This window comes from Clupea harengus, chromosome 9 (assembly GCF_900700415.2).
Source record: "Clupea harengus chromosome 9, Ch_v2.0.2, whole genome shotgun sequence".
Taxonomy (NCBI): Eukaryota; Metazoa; Chordata; class Actinopteri; order Clupeiformes; family Clupeidae; genus Clupea; species Clupea harengus.
In genome coordinates, this window is record NC_045160.1 from 11,619,959 (window position 1) to 11,641,544 (window position 21,586).

The 21,586-nt window shown below is 39.9% G+C and overlaps 2 protein-coding genes across 2 annotated transcripts; both read left to right on the forward strand.

Annotated features, from left to right (window-relative positions):
* Nucleotides 1–492: 492 nt before the first annotated feature.
* LOC116221737 (P2X purinoceptor 5-like) lies at nucleotides 493–7,723 on the forward strand. Its single transcript, XM_031572850.1, has 10 exons — nucleotides 493–733; nucleotides 915–986; nucleotides 1,796–1,949; nucleotides 2,184–2,280; nucleotides 2,542–2,616; nucleotides 2,715–2,856; nucleotides 6,847–6,980; nucleotides 7,108–7,201; nucleotides 7,294–7,359; nucleotides 7,715–7,723. Exons 1-10 carry the CDS (start codon nucleotides 596–598, stop codon nucleotides 7,721–7,723), a joined length of 981 nt encoding a protein of 326 aa, XP_031428710.1. The 5' UTR covers nucleotides 493–595.
* A 4,225-nt stretch (nucleotides 7,724–11,948) lies between these two features.
* LOC105907799 (P2X purinoceptor 5-like) lies at nucleotides 11,949–19,756 on the forward strand. Its single transcript, XM_031572851.1, has 9 exons — nucleotides 11,949–12,043; nucleotides 12,090–12,154; nucleotides 12,515–12,611; nucleotides 12,893–12,973; nucleotides 13,117–13,258; nucleotides 15,276–15,409; nucleotides 15,538–15,631; nucleotides 18,577–18,642; nucleotides 18,857–19,756. The coding sequence occupies exons 1-9, from the start codon at nucleotides 11,949–11,951 to the stop codon at nucleotides 19,076–19,078; spliced, it is 996 nt and encodes a 331-aa protein (XP_031428711.1). The 3' UTR covers nucleotides 19,079–19,756.
* The last annotated feature ends 1,830 nt before the right edge of the window (nucleotides 19,757–21,586 follow it).

Consider the following 21,586-nt stretch of genomic DNA (forward strand, 5'->3'; position numbering starts at 1 on the left):
TCATGATCAAATCGAAAGTTCAAAATTGAATATTCAGCGAATGTCAAATCTCAAACTAGCTTCATCGCGGTGCAGACCTTCAATGACAGTGCCTCGAAGCAGTCCCAGCGTGGAGATGTCAACGTTTAAGGATAGCGTTCTCTCTGCGTTTTATTATAAAACTGAAAATTATGACACTGTGAAAAATTATAAAGTTGGCATATTATACAGAGTTACTCAGCTGTGTATCATTGGATACCTAATCTGGTAAGCACATACCCGCGGTAGACTTACATGCAGCGGTAATAGACGACGTTTGTGTTTAACATTTGTTTTTTGTTCTTTGGTCAAATGATAACACTATATATCTATTGATTTCAAATTATTTCTTGGATGAGTTGTACTGATTTGTATCGGAGAGAGAAGATAATGGTTGTTCTCACTCATCAATTTTGCGTTTGTTCCAACTGATGAACGGACTAACTGATAACGGATAAGTAACTGACTGTCTTGGTAATATGAAGTGATCTTTCTTGGTGGTGGTATGAAGTGATATTTCTCGTTGTTGATTTATACATTTGTCGTCTTTTATCTTTTGCCTAGGTGGGTTTTTGTCATGAAGAAGGGCTATCAAGCAGTAGAGGAGTCCATACAGAGCTCTGTAATCACCAAAGTGAAGGGTGTTGTACCAATCAATTCCAGCGACACAGGACTCAGTGTGTGGGGACCGGAGGACTATGTAATTCCACCTCATGTGAGTCCGGACGTATGGCAATGATGTAGTTCTTGTGAAATGTTATTCAAACTTACCTGCTCTATCTTACCCATTTTTTTGCTTAGCTCTGAGTGGTATCACAGGCCTAACACATATATGTACATTCAAATATATTGCACTGTTGTAGACAGATATTTTTTCTCCATTTTTGTCTTTGCAGGGTGAAGCTAATTTCTTCATCACAACCACTGTCACAAAAATACCCAATCAGACATTAGACAAATGTGCAGAAGTAAGTGCCTCTCTTACAGTGTTTACAAGCAGACACGTAGGGTGCTACACAGATCAACATTCCCTGTATATCTCTCTGAATTCTGAATTACATTATCATTGAATTCTAAGTATTTGTGAAACATTTGCCATTTTGCACTAAATTATAAGTATTATCCTCCTTTTGTCAAACTTTGGGTTCTGAAATTTCTCATAACACAAAATTGTTAACCAGTACCAGCAACCACTGATTTTTCTTCTTCTTCTTCTTCTTCTTCTTCTTCTTCTTCTTCTTCTTCTTCTTCAATGTAAAAGAGTGAAAATCCCTCTCTTGATCCAGTTTTGTCCGTTCTGGGCTACTGAAGAAACATGGTGGCACAAGATGGTGGCTTCCATGGAATATGATCTGCCCCCATATGAAGGGCTTGTTCTAAGCTAACGAAAACACAACAATTCATAATTTCCGGTGCTTATACACATTTAAAAAGACAATCACATGTTCCTTTTCTGCTAATAGACCCCCTAAATCCCACACACTGCACCTTTAACACATACATAGCCCGTGCAAGAGGCGTTTTCTGAAAAATGAAAACATATTGAATGTCCACTGAGGTAGTTACTAAACAAATATAATGATGTACTGGTGATGTCCACCTTTTCCCAGTGATTCAGCATCTAACCCACTTTAAGCTCTTCAACAGCAGTCACACACCAATCTTTACACCTCATATGGCTAACCAGTAAAGCCCTGACTGACTCAACTCTATCTGCTTTTTTCTGTAGAACACTGCCCCACAGGTTAAAAAAGCTTTATGTTTGTTATCCTTTCAGAGCGATACGGTTCCGGATGGCCGCTGTAGTGACCATGGTGACTGCCCATCTGAAGAGCCAGTTAGAGCTGGTCATGGTATGACTAAGGAAGTACCATATTATGAGAGTGTAATTAGGCTATTCAGTCGTGAAAAACAAGCCAAGTCACCATGGGGTACTAACAGGAAAAATAGATGCTTTTCTTTTTACATAAACATGAAGTGAGTGATTGACCTTTAAGGAAGGTTTATTTGGCTGGATGTGATGGGGTGTAGTGTCTTTTACTCAATGTCCAGCTGCTTATTGTTTATGTGATAACAGCAAACATGAAATAGCATACTATTTTCAACAGAATCCTTGTCTGCTTTGGTGAAAGTCTTTTTATTTACATGTGATATCTATACTTTAGGAATAAAGACTGGTCGGTGCTTGAAAAAGGACAGAAATGACAAAGGGACATGTGAAATACGTGGCTGGTGTCCAGGCGAAGAGAGTCAGAAATCCCAGTGAGACACTTTTTACTACAGCGACATGTACTTTCACTGAGAAACTTTTTTCTTTGTAAATTAAGAAATATATGGTCTGTAGACCAAATCACCAAGAGCTTCCATCAAACAATCCTGTTCACATGAAATTATTACTGTTGTAAAGCAGACTGTTTGTTCATGTCCATGAATAGGTGAATGCCATGGTTTGTATCATAAACATACATGAGAGTAAAACTGTTGGTGGAAAAATCATCTCTCTTTTTTTTTCCTGTATGTCAGTGTGCTAGAGAAAGCTGAAAACTTTACCATCTATATCAAGAACTTCATCAGATTTCCAAGATTCAGCTTTTCAAAGTAAGTCAAAGGTCTGGTCAGTTCTGGGGAAAGAATGGAGTAATGTGATCTTATTAGTGGCATGATGCCGTGGCTCAAAGCTACCCTCTTGATTCCAGATCAAACGTCCGTGAGACACAAGACAAGAATTATTTACCGACGTGCAACTACGATGAGTCGGTCCATCCTTACTGTCCCATCTTCCGTCTGGGGGATATTATTAACAAAACTGGACACAAGTTTCAGGACATTTCTCAAGCAGTGAGTATACTTTTTGTATCAGTTTGACAAGTGTAATATGCAGTGATAAACTACTGAATACAGGTGGAGGGTAAAGTAGACCAACATTATTGTATATGACCTGATAACGTCATGACTTTACTTAGTTTCTTAATTTCTTTTTAATTGTGTAAATATATTTTTACTAGGTTTTAAAGGTAACACAAATCAACACAGTGTTACCAAGCTCATATAATAGGTCATCCCTGCATGCAAATACAGGTAACGCAAATTGATCTCAGGACTACAAGAGGTTTATTTAAAGTTTGTGATGAAACGTATTATATATGACAGATGTTCTCCGGGGTAGCTAGGTGCATTGTAGCACCTTGTATCATTTTTTGCAACACTGTAACATAAGTTCTTGGAGAAGACACACCAGCTAATGCATGGAATGCACCAAGCAATAAATATTGTAACATTGTGATATGGTGCATTTGGCCTTGATGGAGGTCAGTGCTGTCCTAGTGCCCTTCTAGTAATAATTGTAGTTATTATTATTATTATGTGCTATTGAATGTGAAACTGCTACACAGATGTAGTGAGCCACACACTATGTGTCTCCTGTGAGAGGAGAAGAGGTTTCAGAAGTGTAAGGCGCTTGGGTTGTAGGTTTGTCTTTCATGTAACACAGGGCTGTTAAAAGTTGTGTGTAATCTTTTTTATGTTTTTTTAATCTTTTTTATGGTTGGTTGCTTTATTGTGTAAATATATTTTTACGAGGTAGCTCTAAACAGCACACATATTTGACCTCATTCTCGAACATTTTCTTAAGTGTCTTCTTAAATATCTTCTTACGGACTTCAAAAGACCAACCTAAGAAAAGATCTCTGCCGGATTCATGAACGCCTGGAAATGTGTACTTAAACCGCCAAAGTGTCCGTAGCTGTGCACTGATTCTTAAATTGAACACACGTTCTCGTGCACCTGAATTTTCATACAGCAACGCCCCGCCAGCTCCTTATAAGGGCATGCAACTGAAGAGACGTGTGCACAATCCACAGACTCCACAGGCAACGCGGAAGCAACTTTAGACTGATCAAAATCATGTCAAAGTGGAAAGCGAGCACCGGTCAAGTAAACGCAGACCTAATTTCATCGGTGCAGAAGTGGAGATACTGCAGAATGTAGATGTGTTCATTCTATTCCACTATGGCTATATCCACGCAATTGATTTTAGTGCTTATTTATTTATTTATTTATTCACTTACATTTGCAGTGTTCGTGTAGTGCTTTTAATTATTTTAGGACATCACAATGCCTCGGTCTGAGAATCATGACTATAAATGTGAAACATAATTGTTAATGATACCAATATTCTCGTATTTATTATTATTATAATTTTTTTAATCCGAAGATGTCTGTAGAATTGATGTTGAACGCGATCACCAACGATTTCTCACAAATTCAGCCCTTAAGAACAAACTGGCCAATTTACGGCTGCTATTTAGCGTTCTTAAATTCTCTTCCAAGTTAAGGACGAATCCCAGATGAGAAAACTTTCATGAATGCCAGAATTGTCCCGGGAACTTCGTAAGTGGAGTTAAGTAGACATTTCTTCTTAACTTTTTCTTAACTGCGTTCGAGAATGAGGTCCATTGTTACCAAGCTTATAAAATAGGTCATTCCAACACACAAATACAGATGAAGCTAATGGATCTCAGTACTACAAGAGGTTTATATGGAGCTTGTGAATATAAAGGTGTCACTAAGCAATGAAGCATTATAAAATAAACAACAGGAAACACCTGCTTCCACAGTATTTCAGTGCTGGTCTAATGAGAAACGTCTGATGCTGAATATGATGATAAGGTTGTGATGAAGATCTACCTGACCTTATCTGGGATCGTTATTAGGATTCCTCCGTCAGGAGGAAACCTATTGTTATTGTAGGTATTATTATTATGTTTGTACCATGGGAGTCAATGGCAGCCCCTAGAACCGTATGGTAACTTTTTCTGAAATTTGGCACACTCATTAAGGACAGTCCCTTCTTTACTCACACCAAGTTTCATGTCTCCCACTAGACCACACTAGCGCCACCAACGGGTCAAAGTTGGACTTTTGTTAACACACACAACTTTTGAACCGTTTGACCGATTTTCAAAAATGAGGTACCATTGGATTCCTTGGATCAAGACGAGTTCGACGTTCAATGGCGCCAATTTTCGGTTGTATAGATTTTCCGCTATTACCGGTTTTATCAAACTGCTTTGAAAGCCTACTCTTCCTACAATTTTTCTCAAATCCCATATGTTAACTTTTTCTGAAATTTGGCACACTCATTAAGGACAGTCCCTTCTTCACTCACACCAAGTTTCATGTCTCCCACTAGACCACGCTAGCGCCACCAACGGGTCAAAGTTGGACTTTTGTTAACACTGTAACTTTTGAACCGTTTGACCGATTTTCAAAAATGAGGTACCATTGGATTCCTTGGATAAAGACGAATTCGACGTTCAATGGCACCAATTTTCGGTTGTATAGATTTTCTGTTATTCCCGGTTTTATCAAAAAACCTTTGAAAGCCTACTCCTCCTACAATTTTGGTCAAATCTTCTTCAAAATCACCAGAGATGATCTTCAGACCTAGCCTCACAAAAAATATAGAATAGAATTTTGATCCTCACAACCGTTTGTCCGGTATAGCCACTCAAATTCAGCAGAAAAGCCGCCAACAAGGAAGTGAACTAATATGTAAGCAAAACTTTGAGATATAAACCTGGGTGACATTGGTACAGGGGTAGAGAAGTCATTTAGTACTCAGAAGGTTGTTAGTTCAATTCCCTGTCTAAGCGTCCTTTAGCAAGACACTTCTTTCTTCACTCTTCTTTCCTCTATTCTTTCCTTCTTCCACTCTTCTTACCTTCTTTTACTCTTCTTTCCAAAATTGTAAAGAATATACATTTTCCCCTGGTTTCGCAATCTTAGGAGGAATCCGCATCGCTGCTTGCAGCTATATTTCATATTATGATTGTGTTCATTGTGTGTTCTAACACTCAAATACATACTACATACATATTCACACAACAAAGGCCACATAATATAGCTATATATATATTAGTGCTGTCAGTTTAACGCGTTATTAACGGCGTTAAAGCAAACCCATTTTAACGCCGTTCATTTTTTTATCGCGAGATTAACGCGAATTTTTTTTTATAATTGTTTTTTTTTTTTTTTTTTTTTTAGATAAACATTCTTTTTGGCCTCGCAAACTGTGTAGTAGGCGAACGTTACGGTTTGAGTGAATGGTGAGCGCGATACCGCGAAATGGATGATAAAAAGCTTCTGAATGGAAAGTTTACTTTTAAAAGTTGTGTTGTGCAAAAGAAGTGAGCTTCACTGTTGTCTGAAAATGTCAACAGGCAGCTGGCTGAAAGCAAAGAAGTAGTAGGCTTACCTTTTATTGGTAACCTAACTGTTACGGTTCAATGTTTCTGAAATAAGAGGCCTGACTGCTATGTTCCCAGCAAACTTGAAAAAAAGAAAATATTAAGCCATGGTTTAACTGCACTATAGGCTGAGTCCTTGTTTACCTGAAATGTGCACTTTATAATTTTATTTTGTACCGCCCTGTTTGGCAATATTGGTTTTCAATAAAATAAAACATTTGCATAAAGCAAGCCAATCAACTTTTCCATGTTGATAAGGGCATTCAAATAAAAATAAAAAGATGGAAAAAATAAATAAACGAAGGGACATTTAGAATAGATAAAAATGTGCGATTAATCGCGATTAATTTTGAGTTAACTATGACATAAATGCGATTAATCGCGATTAAATATTTTAATCGTTTGACAGCACTAATATATATATATGATTCCAATAACATGTCACTGATATGAAATATAATTTTCCACCATGGACAATTCCACCACACCCACGAGCCGCAACTTGTGTATAATACCAGAACACAACAACAGAGCAGCTCTTTTCTGGGCCGCTAACCCAGACAGTTGTGTGTCATCTCAGGGTGCGGCGATTGGAATCCTGATCAACTGGAACTGCAATCTGGACATTGGCTCATCCCAGTACCATCCCAAATACAGCTTCATCCGTCTGGACTTGAACACCACCCTCAAATCTATCACTACCTTCAATTTTAGGTAGAGCCTCCTGCCGTACTCAGGGCATTCAGACTGTTAGCAGTGCTTGTCTCCATTCAGCAGAACTGACATCACCTTGTGTCATGCACATTGTAGATATTAACATTAGCGCTGATTACATCTCCAGATATGCCCGCTATTACAAGAATGCTACTGGACATAACTACAGGACTTTATTTAAGGTGTATGGAATTCGTTTCCACGTCATGGTTCATGGAAAGGTAAGACAAAAATGCTTGTTGTTTTTCTGTTGTAAAGCAGGGAACACTGATGCAATTTGAAATTGATTACACTGGTGTACTTGTTTCCATAGGCAGGGAAGTTCAGTATCATCCCCACCTTAGTTAAAATTGGATCAGGAATTGGTCTACTGGGTGTTGTAAGTATGAAATCATGATGTCACTGTTGACATTTTCAGGATGCCAGATGTAATCTGGCTGAATAACCAGTAGAGGTCAGTAGTACCAGTAGTTACAGTTTTGGACTCACTACCCTCACGGTTTGGCCCTCAAAATGCTCTCTGTACTTAGTGTGGATACTGTGATTATGCCTATCAATGATATTAACAGATGCACATCATTGATTTTTTCTAGGGGAAAATCCTCTGTGACTTGATTTTGCTCATGAGTAGGTACTGTCCTAATTTTCAAACCACAATCATTCAATAGAACAGAATATACTTCCTTCACTAAGCCCAATGTGTCACTGTCACATGTGTATATGTGTTAACATAGGCAACATAATGCTGTGAACATTCCAGGGTTAAGATATTTAAATCAGGCAGGATAGAACTGGACTGTGGAAGGTGTAATTTAATTTTTCTTGTCATTTTCTAACAAGGAATACAAATAAGCAAATACTGAGCGGTACAAATAACCTTTCCCTAATATAATCACATTATTGACATTGACTTGTACTTGTTGCAGCTGTGTTGTATGTCAATGGAGTGCAATTGAATTAGTGAGCATATCAAAGAAAATATCCTGTGCTTTTCCTAGGAAGGACACAAGTACACAAGATGACGCTGAAGAGGAGATTCACATGAGCTGCAACAACTCACCAGTCTGACGCTACAGGCAGACTCCTCAAAGGACGCGGAGGCTTCAGACTGACTAACAGGCGTTAATGCAACATGGCCGCTTTACGCTTCTCAAGGACTTTGTATTGCAGCTGCAAAGTGATACTGTGTTGGATTTTTTTTAATGAAAACTCAATAATCTGTATGTGAAGACAATCAACAATTAGAGTAGGGCCAAGGAAGATTTAGTGTGACAAGTAAAATCAGTATTGTGTGATTTAGTGTGACAAGTTATTTAGTGTGACAAGTAAAATCAATATTGTCTCGAGACTTGCTCAGGTTTATGCTGTTGGTATTTTACTAGGAAAATAAAGATTTGTTTCCAGTTTTATCCAGATCTAAAAAAAGAAGAGTGTTTACTTAATCACAAACCTACAAATCAGTCACGAGAATAAGCCAAAGAGACAGAAAGCAGTTGGGCAAAATGGCCGGATCTTATGCTGATGTTTTTTTAGTTTTTCTTATTTTAGAAAAAATAAATGAAAATTGTGTTGTTATGCTGTTAATGTTAGAATTAAAAGTGAAGACAGAGTTGTGGCAGTCTTGGATAAGTGTGCTTCAAAAGAAATCACTATGATGAGCAGTGATTCTGTAACATTTACACACCTACACAAAGCTTTTAACAGCCCACATGGAAGACAAACCTACAACCCAAGCACCTTCCACTTCTGAAACCCATCTCACGATGTTACAGAAAGTGGGGGGAAAAGTTCACGAGATCTGCCACGAGTTGGGACATTTCTGGCCACTAAAGGACTGCTTTAGCACACTGTTTAGCCCACATGTGCTCTGTGTTTATTTTTGTTGTCCATGTGGTTCAGACCTGGGCTCCGTTTGTCGTAAGTGATTGAGTTAAGTCGATTAATTGTCCCATTAGCCAGTTTGAATTACCGAGATGATTCCTCAATATATCGGTTCGTCCAAGGCTGATCCGCCCTCAAACAATGTCGTTTATTAGAACCAGACTAAACTTATCAGGGCAATTGCGCGTGCCCGACCTACTTCAAAAGAGGGAAGGGTCGATCACCCAAACCATGATTTTTTAACGATACAATGGCTACTAAACTCAAAGAAAGAGCCTCTTTTTTTCTCCGCTGGCGAGCAGGAGATGATCATGAACGCATATGAAGAATACAAGACCATAATCATGGCAAAATCCAGCACCGCCAGCGCTGCGAGAGCAAGACAAGAAGCTGTGTATAGGGGTATATCTATGTATGTATAAAGTATTACAAGTGTGACTTTGGTACAGTTGATAGTGAAGTCGTTCAAGATTGCTAGTTCAAATCCCCTCTCCTCCTTACCAAGTGCATTTTTACATTTCCTTGTTGGTCACTTTGAATAAAAGCGTCTGCTAAATGACTATATGTAAGTTTATTAATAAGAAATTCAACAAATTGAAGCAGTGAAAAGAAATTGTGTGTATTTCTCTCTATTCTTATCATGAGTCCACCTTAATCATTTTCTACAATAATGATATGCTATGGTGTACTAATAACACTGTCATATAATTACGATTGCTTTGTTCTCCGCATCACCGACACTACAAAAATCAATGCTCGACTGTGGTGTTTGCAATAAATGGCAAAATAAATTATTCCTTGTCGGCTGAATCGGTAGCGCTCATACAAGAACTCAATAGAACTCAATAACGGATCTTGGCGATCGCGAAGAACTCTATCTCTATGAAACGCTAATCTAACTAATATAACTCCTTGCTCAATGGGATCTCTTTCCGGGGGTGTGGCAAGCTTATCCAGCTTCACTTAAATTAGCCTGCGCTGGAGCAGGTTGAAGCTAATTGATCTGTTGCTATGGTGATTTATCCAAAGTAGCTTCCACGAACCAAAAAGAGGGACTTAAATTATCTTATCCTGAAAATTATCTCGATAACTCGCTAAACGAGCTACGACGAACAGGGCCCTGACCTCTCACCATTTACTTCCTGCCATTGTTTGATTTCCCGCTATTTTTCTGCACTCACTTGTTCATCAGACAGTCACATGACTAATTATACTAATAATCCTTCTGGGAATCTCATCACTGAGTCTTTGTCTGTTGTGGACTAGTCATTTAGCACGCTGGAGTTACTTTTTGCTCCTGCCTGTGATAATAAATGTAAAATGTAATGTAACAATGTTTGCACATGTTGTCTTCTTGTTCGTGTGTGTGTGGGTGGTGGGGATGACTATCTGATTTCAATCACTGACAGCACACATTTCAATCATGTTAATTTGATAGGTTATTTTACAATATTCATTGCTTGGTGCATTCCATGTGTGAGCTGATGTATCTCTCCAAGAACTTATGTTACAGTGTTAAAAAAATTAAACAAGGTGCTACAATGCACCTAACTACCCCAGATAACATTTGTCAAATATAATTAGTCACAATTATCACAAACTTTAAATAAACCTCCTGTAGTACTGAGATCAATTAGCTTTACCTGTATTTGCATGCAGGAAGGACCTATTACATAAGCTTGATAACACTTTGTATTTGTGTGCTGTTTAGAGTTACCGACCCAGTAAAAATATATTTAGACAATTAAATATAAATCATGTAAAACTGTGAGGCTGTTCAAGTTGAAGCACAAGCAATATGAGCAGTGATTATGTAACAATTACACACGTACACACAGCTTTAAATAGCCCTTTGTTACATGAAAGACAAACCTACAACCCGTATGAGCTGTGGTTGGTTGTCAGCGTGTGTCATGGGGCGTATGGGGTTGGAATGTAATTTTTCTAATGTTAGTTTGTTTTAATATTTACTTGTTAAAATGATTAATATGGACACAGATACTTAAATAAATCTTGAAAGGTTTGTTTGCCTTTATTTTCAGGAACTACCACACTGTTCCTGCCAGAAATTTTCTTTTCCGATGACACTTAATTATGCCAGTCCTGTATGGCGAAAAATAATAAATTACCCTTATCTTCTGGATGGCTATTTTGTTGTTTGCCTCAGACAAGTAATGAAGGAATTGTGAAATAGACAACAGCCAATAGTTCTTTCCGAGAGGTAGCATAATTACGCTCAGCCTTAGACAAGGCCGGGAGCCATAAGCATCAACTCACTCAATGGCCACCATGCATTTGAAACAACACAGCCCCAATACTACGGTCAGAGGCGTCTGTGTCCAAAATGAACCGCTTGGATATCTCTGGATGTACCAGGACAGGAGCCACAAAACGCCTATAATATGAGGCCAACCCCAGGAAACTCCGGACATCATGGACACTAGCGGGTTTAGATCTGTGTCTGTGCTGTGGATTGACCTCCAGTTGCCAAAAGCCACTAGCTAAGTCTAGTGTGGAAAAGTGTTAGAAGACCCCAAGGTGTTTAGTGTATCATCGAGCCTGGGGGCGCCAAACCACAACCCCCTATCCCACTTACGCACAATGACCACCATGGACTCTGAAAGGGGCGTATAATCCTCTGACGTTGCATCTGTTCTAATTGAGCTTCTACCTTTTTTTTTTTTTTAATGCACTGGAATTTTTCTAGGGTTCATCTTGCCAGGCCTATTATCCCCAGTGTGTATGTGATGGTGAGTCAGGTGAGTATGGCCCAAGTCTGCATCACCGGTGCTAAACACAGGGAGGTGTTGACAAAGGATCTCTTTAACCTGCGTGTATTAGTCACAAGTCAAGCCCTTTCCTGGTAGTTTTAGAGCAGCCGCTGAAGAGTCTACACTCCACCCACTTTTGTTGCCATCCTCCAAGCAGGGGGTGTTACCGCCCTCCTCCCAAAACGGCCACACCCACCTCGTAACTACCGACATGTGTGCCTTTGTGCAATTTAATAGGCTCGGCAGACATGTTAGTGACACCAAGGGGAGTCTGTTCAGGGGAAGGGCTGGCGATGACCTGCGCAACTAAGACGCCATGCCGTTCAGACAGGTTGTAATTAGGCTCAAACATCCCAACATCAGACCCTTCATACAGCCTGTCGATTTTGCCATTTACGAGGACCTGCCAAGGTAACTTTGCAAACCTCATCTGTGCTCAGCGTGCAAACTGATGGCCGCCGGATGGCCGCTGTAGTGACGACGATGACTGCCCACCAGGAGAGGCAGTTAGAGCTGGTCATGGTATGACTAAGGAAGTACCATATTATGAGAGTGTAATTAGGCTATTCAAACATAAAACAAAATCAAGTCACCATGGGGTGCTAACAGGAAAAATAGATGCTTTGCTTCCTACATAAACATTAAATGAGTGCTATACCTTTAATGAAGGTTTATTTGGCTGGATGATGGGGTGTAGTGTAGTGTTGTGCTTTTGGGAGGCTATTTGTTGTGCTTTTACTGCACCAGTGCTTTTTGCTGTCCAGCTGCTTATTGTTAATGTGATAACAGCGAACATGAAATAGCATACTATTTTCAACAGAATCCTTGTCTGCTTTGGTGAAAGTGTCATTTTTTTATTTACATGTAATATCTATACTTTAGGAATAAAGACTGGTCGGTGCTTGAAAAAGGACAGAAATGACACTGGGACATGTGAAATACATGGCTGGTGTCCAGTTGAAAGCAGTCAGAAATCCCAGTGAGACACTTTTTACTACAACAACACTTACTTTCCCTGAGAACTCATACATGTGGAAATATTCATCACTGAACCTTTTTCTTTGTAAATTAAGAAATAAATGGTCTGGAGACCAATTCACCAAGAGCTTCCATCAAACAATCCTGTTTAGATGAAATTATTACTGTTGTAAAGCAGACTGTTTGTTCATGTCCATGAATAGGTGAATGCCATGGTTTGTTTCAGAAACATACATGAGAGTAAAACTGTTTGTGTAAAAATCATCAACCTGTTTTTGGCAGTGTGCCGTGGCTAGGAAAAGCTGAAAACTTTACCATCTATATCAAGAACTTCATCAGATTTCCAAGATTCAGCTTCTCAAAGTAAGTCAAAGCTCTGGTCAGTTCTGGGGAAAGAATGGAGTCATGTGATCGTGTTAGTGGCATGATGCAGTGGCTCAAAGCTACCCTCTTGAATGAGCACACAAGAAGTTATGGAGCTAATTGTAATCCTTCATTGATTCCAGATCAAATGTCCGTGAGACACAGGACAAGAGTTATTTACAGAAGTGCAACTACGATGAGTTGGTTCATCCTTACTGTCCCATCTTCCGTCTGGGGGATATTATTAACAAAACTGGACACAGGTTTCAGGACATGGCTCAAGCAGTGAGTATACATTTTGTATCAGTTTGACTAGCGATATATGCAGTGATAAACTCCTGAGTACAGGTGGGAGGTAAAGTAGACTAACATTATTGTATATGACCTGATGACGTCATGACTTTACTTAGTTTCTTAATTTCTTTTTAATTGTGTAAATATATTTTTACTAGGCTTTAAAGGTAACACAAATCAACACAGTGTTACCAAGCTCATATAATAGGTCATCCCTGCATGCAAATACAGGTAACGCTAATTGATCTCAGGACTACAAGAGGTTTATTTAAAGTTTGTGATGAAACTTATTATGACAGATGTTCTCCGGGGTAGCTAGGTGCTGATGGAGAATCTCAGGCCAACATTCTATTAGACAAAAGACCACGAGGCGAATCAAAGGTTTCTGGAGGTGTATTTCAAGGTGCTCCTGCAGGGAGTCAATTCCAACATCAAGTAGAGGCAGGCAAAGACTAAAGAGCCTCACAGTGTTACAGTGTATATACAAGTCAATCATGGGAGGTTACAGTGGGGTCAAGGGTCAACATTGGGGATGTTTTTTACAGGTCAAGGTTGGGAAGGGGAGGTGACCTTCTTACGGAAGGTTCCGGAACACGCACACAAAGCCAAAATGGTGGACAATTGATGTGTATTCCTCCACCTGGGGCAGGGGGGGGGGGATGTCTGCTAGGGGCTTTAAACAAAGGTGTGCCAAGACTATCAATGCACATGGCACACACACACACACACACACACACACAGGAGAACATGCTTGCAATGCAATGTAAGTCTATAAATTAATGGCAATATCAATTTCCATCAGTGCATTGTAGCACCTTGTATCTTTTTTTTTCAATACTGTAACATATGTTCTTGGCGAAGACACACCAGCTCATGCATGGAATGCACCAAGCAATAAATATTGTAACATTGTGAGACGGTGCATTTGGTATTGGTGGAGGTCTGTGCTGTCCTAGTGCCCTTCAAGTCATTATAGTAGTTATTATTTTGTGTTATTGAATGTGAAACTGCTACACAGATGTAGTGAGCCACACACTATGTGTCTCCTGTGAGAGGAGAAGAGGTTTCAGAAGTGTAAGGCGCCTGGGTTGTAGGTTTGTCTTTCATGTAACACAGGGCTGTTAAAAGCTGTGTGTAATCTTTTTTATGTTTTTTTAATCTTTTTTATGGTTGGTTGCTTTATTGTGTAAATATATTTGTACCAGGTAGCTCTAAACAGCACACATATTTGACCTCATTCTCGAACATTTTTTTTGAGTGTCTTCTTAAATATCTTGGGCCTTATTCTCGAACATTTTCTTAAGTGTCTTCTTAAATATCTTCTTACGGACTTCGTAAGAAAAGATCCCCGCCGGATTCATGAACTCCTGGAAATGTGTTCTTAAACCACCAAAGTGTCAGTAGCTGTGCACTGATTCTTAAATTGAATGCACGTTCTTGTACACCTGAATTATCATACAGAAAAGCCCCGCCAGCTCCTTATACTTTAAAGGTGTCTTCACACTGCTGACACCAGGCATCCTGAAAGCCACTCTGAAAAACTACGTTTTGTTTTTTCATCAGCTGAATACGCTAAGCAATGAAGCATTATAAAATAAACAGGAAACATCTGCTGCCACAGTATTTCAGTGCTGGGCTAACATGAGAAACGTCTGATGCTGAATATAATGATAAGGCTGTGATGAAGATCTATGTGACCTTATCTGGGATCTTTATTCATATTATGATTGTGTTCATTAATATGGGCAGATATTTCTATGTGTATGTGTTCTAACACTCAAATACATACTACATAGTATAGCTACATACTCACACAACAAAGGCCCACAATATAGATACATACTCATACAGCTGATTCCAATAACATGCCACTGAAATTACATATAATTTTCCACTATGGAAAATTCCACCACACCCACCAGCCACACACTTGTGTGTATTATCAGAACACAACAACAGAGCAGCTCTTTTCTGGGCCACTAACCAAGACAGTTGTGTGTCCTCTCAGGGTGCAGCGATTGGGATCCTGATCAACTGGAACTGCAATCTGGACACTGGCTCATCCCAGTGCCATCCCAAATACAGCTTCATCCGTCTGGACTTGAATACCACCGTCAACTCTATCACTACCTTCAATTTCAGGTAGAGCCTCCTGCCTGACTCAGGGCATTCAGACTGGTAGCAGTGTCTGTCTCCATTCAGCAGAACTGACATCACCTTGGGTCACAGTAGATAGTAGATATTAATATTAGCGCTGATTACATCTCCAGATATGCTCGCTATTACAAGAATGCTACTGGACATGACTACAGGACTTTATTTAAGGTGTATGGAATTCGTTTCCACGTCATGGTTCATGGAAAGGTAAGACAAAAATGCTTGTTGTTTTTTCTGTTGTAAAGCAGGGAACACTGATGCCATTTGAAATTGATTACACTGGTGTACTTGTTTCCATAGGCAGGGAAGTTCAATATCATCCCCACTTTAGTTAACTTTGGATCAGGAATTGGTCCACTGGGGGTTGTAAGTATGAAATCATGATGTCACTGTTGACATTTTCAGGATGGCTGAATAACCAGTAGAGGTCAGTAGTTCCAGTAGTTACAGTTTTGGACTCACTACCCTCATGGTTTAGCCCTCAAAATGCTCTCTGTTCTTAGTGTGGATACTGCGATTATACCTAACAATGATATTAACAGATGCACATCACTTATTTTCTCTAGGTGAGTTTCCTCTGTGAAGTTTTGTTTTACTTCATGAAAATTAGAGAATTTGCTGACCCCTCCAGGTACTGTCCTTATTTTCAAATCACAATCATTCAATAGAACTGAATATACTTCTTTCGCTAAGCCCAATGTGTCACTGTCACGTGTGTATATGTGTTAACATAGGCAACATAATGCTGTGAACATTCCAGCGTTAAGAGGTTTAAATCAGGCAGGATAGAACTGTGGAAAGTGTCATTTCATTTTTTCTTGTCATTTTCTAACACGGACTAAAAATAAGCAAATGCTGAGCAGCACAAAGAACCTTTCCCTTATATAATCACATTACTGACATTGACCTGTACTTGTTGCAGCTGTGTTGTATGTAAATTGAGAGCAATTGAATTAGTGAGCATATCAGAAAGAAAGAAAATATCCTGTGCTTTTCCTAGGAAGGATACCAGTACGCGAGATGAAACTCTAGAGGAAGAATCACATCTGAAGCTACAGGCACACTCCTCAAAGGAGGCTTCAGCCTGACTAACAGGCCTCAATGCAACATGGCCACTTCACGCTTTTCAAGGACTTTGTATTGCAGCTGCAATGTGATATTGTGGTGGAAAACTTGTGCATGAAAACTCAATAATCTGTATGTGAAGACAATCACAAGTAGGGAAGGGCCAAGAAAGATTTAGTGTGAAAAGTAAAATCAGTATTGTGTGATTTAGTGTGACAAGTCAAATCAGTATTGTGTGACAAGTGATTTAGTGTGACAAGTCAAATCAGTTTTGTGTGATTTAGTGTGACAAGTGATTTAGTGTGACAAGTAAAATCAGTATTGTTTCGAGACTCAGGTTTCTGCTGTTGGTATTTTACTAGGAAAATAAAGATTATTTTTCCCTGAACGACCAAGAACTGAGAGTTTTATCCAGATCTGAAAAAGAAGAGTGTTTACTTTACCACAATTCCCCTGACATACCCTCTGTTTTTGTCTGGATGTTCTGAACTTTTGGATTTATTCTTGATTTTGAAAAATGAAATGTACAAACTTAATCCCCGATCCACTCAAGAATTGAATTAGTTCTTACTTGGCCCATGCTCCACTCCTCCACCAAGTTTCATGAAAATCAGTCAGATAGTTTTAGCATAATCCTGCTGACAAACAAACAAACAGAAAATAATAACCTCGGCAGAGGTAACAAGTTCAAAGACAAACTGCTGTGCAGTGGGAGTGAGACTGTTATGTTTGCACTGTGCGGCTCACTATGTCTGCGTAGCAGTTTTAGCCTACTAGTCAACTAGTCATTTTTCAATATTCGCTATCATCACTGAACATAGACCTGTTTACCAATGTAAAATGTAATGTAACAATGTTTGCACATGTTGTCTTTTTGTTTGTGATGGAAATTGATATTACCATTCATTTATATACTTACCATTGCATTGCAAGCTTGTTCTCCTGTGTGTGTGTGTGTGTGTGTGTGTGTGTGTGTGTGTGTGTGTGTGTGTGTGTGTGTGTGTGTGTGTGTGTGTGTGTGCCATGTGTATTGATAGTCTGGGTACACCTTTGGTTAAAGCCCCTTGAACCCTAGCAGATATCCTCCCTGCCCCAGGTGGTGGAATACACATCACTTGTCCACCATTTTGGGCCTGTGTGTGTTCCAGAATCCTCCATAGGAAGATCCCCTCCCACTCACATGCCCCCTTCCCCACCTTGACCTGTAACAAACCAATGCTGACCTATCACCCCAATGTATCCTCCCATGACTGACTAGTATTTAACCTGTAACACTGTGATGCCCTTTAGTCTTTTCCCTGCCTCTACCTTGATGTTGTGCTTTGAAATACACCTCCAGAACCCTTTGATTCACCTCGTGGTCCCTTGTCTAAAGTTTGTCGTCTATATTGAGATTCCATCATTTGTATGTGTGTGGGTGGTGGGGATGACTATCTGATTTCAATTACTGATGTCACACATTTCAATAATGTTAACTTGACAGGTTATTTTACAATATTCAGAGCAAAATCGTGCCTTTTATGAGTGTTTTTAAGAACGCTTCAGCACTTTGATTACGTTACCGTTTGTCAGAGTGTTATCCATGTTTCTGATAGCTTTCTCTTTGACCTGTCTACTTTCCCCATACAATAGCCGAAGTAAGTAATTTGACCGTAAAATCCAACACATGTTGGTAATATATACTGTATATAACCCAGGGCCATCCCAAATACAGCTTCATCCATCTGGACTTGAACACCACCGTCAACTCTATCACTACCTTCAATTTCAGGTAGAGCCTCCTGCCGTACTCAGGACAGGCTCAGGGCATTCAGACTGTTAGCAGTGTTTGTCTCCATTCAGCAGAACTGACATCACCTTGGGTCATGCACATTGTAGATATTAACATTAGCGCTGATTACATCTCCAGATATGCCCGCTATTACAAGAATGCAGCTGGACAGGCCTACAGGACTTTATATCTGATGTATGGAATTCGTTTCCACGTCATGGTTCATGGAAAGGTAAGACAAAGATGCTTGTTTTTCTGTTGTAAAGCAGGGAACACTGATCAAAATTTGATTACACTGGTGTACTTGTTTCCATAGGCAGGGAAGTTCAGTATCATCCCCACCTTAATTAACATTGGATCAGGAATTGGTCTACTGGGTGCTGTAAGTATGAAATCATGACGTCACTGTTGACATTTTCAGGATGCCAGATGTAATGGGGCTGAATAACCAGTAGAGGTCAGTAGTACCAGTAGTTACAGTTTTGGACTCACTACCCTCACGGTTTAGCCCTCAAAATGCTCTCTGTACTTAGTGTGGATAATGCAATTATGCCTAACAATGATATTAACAGATGCACATCATTGGTTTTCTCTAGGGGAGTTTCTTCTGTGACTTGGTTTTGCTTTACATCATGAAAAATAGAGACGAATACAGAAAGAGAAAGTATGAGTCTATAAAGTATGAGTCTATAAAAGCTGACCGCCCCAGGTACTGTCCTAATTTTGTCAGAGCTTTTAGACCACAATCATACAATAGAACAGAATATACTTCCTTCACTAAGCCCAATGTGTCACTGTCACGTGTGTATATGTGTTAACATAGGCAACATAATGCTGTGAACATTCCAGGGTTAAGAGATTTAAATCAGGCAGGATAGAACTCTGGACTGTGGAAAGTGTCATTTCATTTTTCTTGTCATTTTCTAACAAGGAATAAAAATATGCGGTACAAATAACCTTTCACTAATACAATTATACATTGACCTGTACTTGTTGTGCCTGTGTGGTATGTCAATGGATGGCAATTGAATTAGTGGGCATATCAGAAAGAAAGAAAGTATCCTGTGCTTTTCTTAGGAATGATACCTGTACACGAGATGAAGCTGAGGAAAAGTTTTAACGTGAGTTGCAAAATTTCACCAATTTGAAGCGACAGGCAGACTCCTCAAAGGACGCGGTGGCTTCAACTTGACTAACAGGCATCAATGCAACATGGCCGTTTCACGCTTCTCAAGGACTTTGTATTGCAGCTGCAATGTGATACTGTGGTCAAAAACATGTAAATGAAAACTCAATAATCTGTTAGGGAATTAGGGAAGGGCCAAGGAAGATTTAGTGTGAGAAGAAAAATCAGTATTGTGTGATTTAGTGTGACAAGTAAAATCAGTAGTGTCTCGAGACTTGCTCAGGTTTATGCTGTTGGTATTTTACTAGCAAAATAAAGATTTGCTTTCTGAACAAAGAGTTTTATCGAGATCTGAGAAGAACAGTGTTTACTTCATCACAAACCTACAAATCAGTCACGACAATACAATGACCGGACATTATGCTGATAGTTTCATAGAAAAAATTAATGCAAATTGTGTTGTCATGCTGTTAACGTTCAAATTAAAACTGAAGACACAGTTGTGGCAGTCTTGGATAAGTGTGCTACAAAATAAATCACTATGATGAGCAGTGATTCTGTAACAATTACACACTTACACAGCTTTTTACAGCCCACTTAAAAGACAAACCTACAACCCAATAATCTCAAATCCAACCCTAATAATTCTGAAACCCATCCCACAATGTTACAGAAAGTGAATTAAAATCCTAAACACCACCCTCATTGGGCTCATCTCTGGTGGGGATGAGTCCGCCTACAGGTGGGAGATTGGCCATCTGGTGACCTGATGTGGACAGAACAACCTGGAGCTCAATGCTCTGAAAACAGTGGAGATGGTTGTAGACTTTAGAAGGAACCCAGCCCCACCCACCCCCAACACCCTGAGAGACTCCCCAGTCGACGCTGCAGAGTCCTTCCGCTTCCTGGGCACCATCATCTCCCAGGACCTCAAGTGAGAGCTGAACATCAGCTCCCTCACTAAAAAAACTCAACAGAGGATGTACTTCCTGCGGCAGCTGAAGAAGATCAACCTGCCAAAGACAACGATGGTGCACTTCTACACCTGCATCATTGAGTCCATCCTCATCACCATCTGGTACGCTCCTGCCACTGCCAATGACAAAGGCAGACTGCAGCGTGTCATCCGTTCTGCTGAGAAGGTGATTGGCTGCAATCTGCCATCTCTACAGGACCTGTTCACCTCCAGGTCCCTGAGGCGTGCAGGTAAGATTGTGGCTGACCCCTCCCACCCTGGTCACAAACTCTTCGAGGTACTTCCCTCCGGCAGGAGGCTGCGGTCCATCAGGACCAACTTGGCCCGGCACAGAGCATCCAGTGATTCCTCAATGCGGGGCAGAGGAAAGGCGTCCTTCCTGGTCTTAATATTGAAGTGCCGAAAACCAACGCACAAACAGATCTGGCAATCCTTCTTCCTCACAATCACTATAGGAGAGGCATACGGGCTACTGCTCTCTCTTATTAACTGACTTTGCATCAGGGAGGATGTGTTGTTTAACACCCTCATAATCTGCAGCGCGTTTCTCAAAGTGTGGGGCGCAGATAGGTGACAGGTGGGGCCGAATGGACGTGATGAACGGGAGATTTTTTTTATTTTACCCATGATCTGTAGCAATGCCTTCCTTAATAGACAATAACGATCATACACCCCCATCGCACCAAACAACTACACCCAAACAAAGAAATCAGTATTGTATTAATTAGCCTGTTGTTAACCTTTCCTGCTCTGTCCCTGGCTGTAGTCGGAGATTACAGGGGATACTTTTGTTTACTGCTCCAGGGCCAAAGTGTTCTATATTCTAAACTCCAGGCTTAACTCTCTTTCCCTTCCGTCTGCGGTTGATGAGCAAATGAACGGCAACTTGATTTGGTCCGAGGATTTATTCTCCACACTGGTTGCACAGAGTTCAACGTTACAGCAACATATCTTTGTTTCCGGTCGCTATATCTGATCTATCTGTGTGCATCACCGTTCTCAAAGTTCAAAGTTCAAAAGAAGCTTTTATTAATTTATTCATATTAACGTTATGGATACATTTGTAACACGAAATACAAAGTTTTGCGATTCAGTACCAGTGGCGAAAAAGACCAAAAAATTCACCAAAAAATCAACTTAAAAGAAAATATGACGATGAGTATCTTGCTCTTGGATTCACGGTGGCGACCGTGGGAACAGAGGAAAGACCCATCTGTGTTCTGT